The 5000-nt window shown below is 39.7% G+C and overlaps 1 protein-coding gene across 1 annotated transcript in view; it reads left to right on the forward strand.

Annotated features, from left to right (window-relative positions):
• Positions 1–5000, forward strand: part of def6a (DEF6 guanine nucleotide exchange factor a) — a 14898-nt gene that overhangs the window by 4339 nt on the left and 5559 nt on the right. The window contains exon 4 of the mRNA XM_027168387.2: positions 3848–4075. Within this exon, the coding sequence (XP_027024188.1) occupies positions 3848–4075 (228 nt within the window). The remainder of the gene's footprint in view (positions 1–3847; positions 4076–5000) is intronic.

Raw genomic sequence — 5000 nt, forward strand, 5'->3', positions numbered from 1 at the left:
GCGCCCGTTGCCAGATGAAGGGATTATCGAGCTACAGCGCCACCTGTCAGGGGGTGTGGTGTCTGAGACATCAAGTCAGGTCTGGAAGAAGGAAAAACGGGAAAGTGTAAGGTTCTGAGTAACTTAGTCAGAGGGTCAGAGCTTCTTTAAGTCTTCTCAAGAACATCGGGTCAAGTCCTGCTTCCATGTGGGTGCGACTTTGACACATTCGCCCTCCTTGGATGTTGTTGTAGACCAAGTCCTGCTGATGCTTCCTGACACAAAGGGAACTTGGTCAGCACTTTTGACGTGTTCCTCATACGGTTCCTGAACAGTGTTTACTTTGTGTCAGGGAGTATCAGCTCAGAGCTGTCTTGGTGGCGCCAGAAGAGCTTTCACAGTGTCTGGCAGGAGATGCATGTATGTTTTGTAATGAGTTGCTTCTGAAACCTAAACCCCAGGGTGCACTGGGGCAAGAAGTAAGAAAGTGCCACAGGACTTCGGGGATTAGAAACGTACTGGAGCAACTTTAGAATAGTGATAGATAGTTTATGTTTAACTATCTCATAGTGATGAGATAGTTTACTTGTTTATGAGACTGAGTGCACAACAACGTACAGAGTAAAAGCTCAGCTTGCAACCCAAAGCTAATCTACCGAGCAAACGCTAACCAGAAAATAAAAGCTAATGTATCTAGAGAAAGCTAACCTAGTAAGATAAAAACTAAACTAGTACTCAAATTAAATTTAATTTAGCAAGTAAAAGGTAGCCTAGCGACTAGAAAGCTAACATAGTGAGCAAAGAGCTAATCTAGCAGGTGAAAGCTCTCCTAACAGTCACAGCTAATGTGATAAACAATCCTGGTGTCACTGACGACTCGCTGTGTGTTTCTCTAACAGAGTTCTACATCTAGCCTTAGACCTCCATCAATGAGTTGGTAGATTGTGTGGATTAGAGAAATGCATGCAAGAAAATGTACACACACACACACACACACACACACACACACACACACACACACACACACACACACACACACACACAAACAGGATGAAATGTAATGTCTGTCATGTTTCTATCCCATACACTGTTGTTAACCTGCTCTAGAAACTGTAACGTACTCATTTATATATTGAGACAATATTTCATTTTAAACTGAATATTAGTGTGTGTGTGTGTGTGTGTGTGTGTGTGTGTGTGTGTGTGTGTGTGTGTGTGTGTCCCCATCCCCATCCTTGACTCTGTTTTAGTACAGAAAATAAGGTCGCGTTTTCTTCTGTTTCTCATGCTGCACTGTTTCCGCTGCCTTAGCTTCTCTTTCTGTGAAGTTACAGTTTGGTTATTTCCTGTAGGCTGCGTGGCATTTAGCAGTTTCACTTGCAGGAGGGGTGTGTGTGTGTGTGTGTGTGTGTGTGTGTGTGTGTGTGTGTGTGTGTGTGTGTGTGTGTGTGTGTGTGTGTGTGAGAGAGAGAGAGGGAGAGAGAGAGAGAGAGGCAGATGCCACTTATGTTGCATAATCATGTTTGTGTGGTTGATTGCATTCAGAATCGTTTTTACTCGTTATGATCTAATATACTGTCATGCTATACATAGTGTCACTGTCACACCACAGAGTGGGATTATAAATCATTATAAACAAATGAGATTTGGATTATAAATGATTATAAACACTGAAAGTGGGATTATAAATCATTATAAACACTGAGAGTGGGATTATAAATCATTATAAACACAGAATGAGATTATAAATCATTATAAACACAGAATGAGATTATAAATCATTATAAACACAGAGTGGGATAATAAATCATTATAAACACAGAGTGGGATTATAAATCATTATAAACAAATGAGATTTGGATTATAAATGATTATAAACACTGAAAGTGGGATTATAAATCATTATAAACACTGACAGTGGGATTATAAATCATTATAAACAAATTAGATTTGGATTATAAATCATTATAAACACTGAGAGGGGGATTATAAATCATTATAAACACAGCGTGGGATTATAAATCATTATAAACACAGAGTGGGATTATAAATCATTATAAACACTGACAGTGGGATTATAAATCATTATAAACACAGAGTGGGATTATAAATCATTATAAACACTGACAGTGGGATTATAAATCATTATAAACACTGAGAGTGGGATTATAAATCATTATAAACACAGAGTGGGATTATAAATCATTATAAACACTGACAGTGGGATTATAAATCATTATAAACACAGAATGGGATTATAAATCATTATAAACACAGAGTGGGATAATAAATCATTATAAACACAGAGTGGGATTATAAATCATTATAAACAAATGAGATTTGGATTATAAATGATTATAAACACTGAAAGTGGGATTATAAATCATTATAAACACTGACAGTGGGATTATAAATCATTATAAACAAATTAGATTTGGATTATAAATCATTATAAACACTGAGAGGGGGATTATAAATCATTATAAACACAGCATGGGATTATAAATCATTATAAACACAGAGTGGGATTATAAATCATTATAAACACTGACAGTGGGATTATAAATCATTATAAACACAGAGTGGGATTATAAATCATTATAAACACTGACAGTGGGATTATAAATCATTATAAACACTGAGTGGGATTATAAATCATTATAAACACTGAGAGTGGGATTATAAATCATTATAAACACTGAGAGTGGGATTATAAATTATTATAAATACTAAGAATGGGATTATAAATCATTATAAACATCGAGAGTGGGATTATAAGTCATTATAAACACAGAGAGTGGGATTATAAGTCATTATAAACACAGAGAGTGGGATTATAAGTCATTATAAAAACTAAGAGTGAGATTATAAGTCATTATAAACACAGAGAGTGGGATTATCGTCACTATTGTTTGATGCTCCTGCGTTTTTACCCCATCGTCTGTGTTGCCTCCTCTTTTCAGGGGAAAGAACTAAGTCATGCTCAAAACGTACTGGAGTAATTTGCTTGTGTTGAAGCTTCATAAACATTTGCATTTTAAAATGTGCTACATAAAGCAGGGATAGCGAATGGACACAAAATACTGTGTAACTGTACCGTGTACATACAGTAAATATCACTGAGGTTAAAGGTTAAAACCTGGAACAAAAATGATCCATTGTTTATGGGTTATAGGGAACTGCAGGGTCACTGATTAGTCAGTGATTGGTCGAGGAGAAGAATCGGTAATCACCCCTCTATCGTGTCAGTGTAAAATCCAGAGATGGGGGACTCGACATATGACTTGACTCGAGTCAGACTTAAGTTGCAAATTTGAGACTTGCTTGACAAATATTAAAAAAAAGACTCGACTTTGACTTGACATTCATGACTCAAGACTTGACTCGGACTTGAGTTAAATGACTCAGAGATGGGGACTCGACCTGACTTGAGTCACCGGCTGGTAAAATAGTAGCAGTTACCACTGACCCAATATTTTAAGCCTTAAGACACTGAGGTGCTTTGAAACCCCAGCGATGCTGCTCCTCCCCCCATATTCAGTGTTACACCACAGCACTGATCTAGCATCGTCTACCACATCGACGTGGCATTGTGTGTGAATTGGTGCCACTTCCACGTGTAAGAAGTCGACCCACAATGATGAACTCCTCACCACAGTTCGGACACACTGCCGCCGGCTCTCTCAGGGTTCCGTATTGTTCTAACTCTATTCCCTCCAGACGGTGCAATACAGCATCAGACAGTCACTAGTCAAACATAGCATGTCTCACTCTGCTGTAGAAATAACCACAACTTGTGGTATTTTTTTCACATCACAGCAGAAACGTGCTTGAACACCATCTGACCGGTGTTACTCTTCCCCCTCAGGTGGAGTACCTACTGAAGAAGCTGTGCATGGCCATGAATGTGGAGCTGAACTGTGTGGAGCTGGAGGACTTTATTTCCCAGGATTCCATTCAGCAGAACGGTTTCAACGTTTGGGCTTTCCTGCAGATGATGAACTCTGGGAAGCTCACCAGAGGACTTACCAAGGAAACGATCAGCATGGCCATCGAGGAAGTGTATCGAGAGATAGTAGGGGATGTCTTGAAGGAGGTAGGGGGTGCATGTCTATAGAGTGTAGAGTCCGCTGTACTAGCTGAGCGTGATGAAATGGTCCTATGGTCATAATAAACTCCTCCCTTTTTCCTCTCAAAGACCACGAGCTATAACCTATTCAAGATAGCATAGATGTTGGAGCTAACTAAATCGAGCAAATGCTAAGGAATAGTGTTAAGGCTAACCAGGTTAAGGGGTTAGGGGGTTACGTTGGAATCAGGAAAGGATCCTGAGGAACTAGAAGTCTGTGTCAGAAGCAACCAGACAGAACAGGGGACCAGGAAACAAGGTACACTCAGTAACCTGGAGAACATCAGAACTTTGGGCACTAAACAGAACTAATGTACGAGGAAGACTGGGGACTAGAACCCAAGAAACCTGAGAGTCTATAGGACTTGAACCCAAGAAACCTGAGAGTCTATAGAACTAGAACCCAAGAAACCTGGGAGTCTATAGGACTAGAACACAAGAAACCTGAGAGTCTATAGGACTAGAACCCAAGAAACCTGAGAGTCTATAGGACTAGAACCCAAGAAACCTGAGAGTCTATAGGACTAGAACCCAAGAAACCTGAGAGTCTATAGGACTAGAACCCAAGAAACCTGAGAGTCTATAGGACTAGAACCCAAGAAACCTGGGAGTCTATAGGACTAGAACCCAAGAAACCTGAGCGTCTATAGGACTAGAACCCAAGAAACCTGGGAGTCTATAGGACTAGAACCCAAGAAACCTGAGAGTCTATAGGACTAGAACCCAAGAAACCTGAGAGTCTATAGGACTAGAACCCAAGAAACTTGGGAGTCTATAGGACTAGAACCCAAGAAACCTGAGAGTCTATAGGACTAGAACCCAAGAAACCTGAGAGTCTATAGGACTAGAACCCAAGAAACCTGAGAGTCTATAGGACTAGAACCCAAGAAAC

Source organism: Tachysurus fulvidraco, chromosome 14, assembly GCF_022655615.1.
Source record: "Tachysurus fulvidraco isolate hzauxx_2018 chromosome 14, HZAU_PFXX_2.0, whole genome shotgun sequence".
In the NCBI taxonomy this organism is placed as follows: Eukaryota; Metazoa; Chordata; class Actinopteri; order Siluriformes; family Bagridae; genus Tachysurus; species Tachysurus fulvidraco.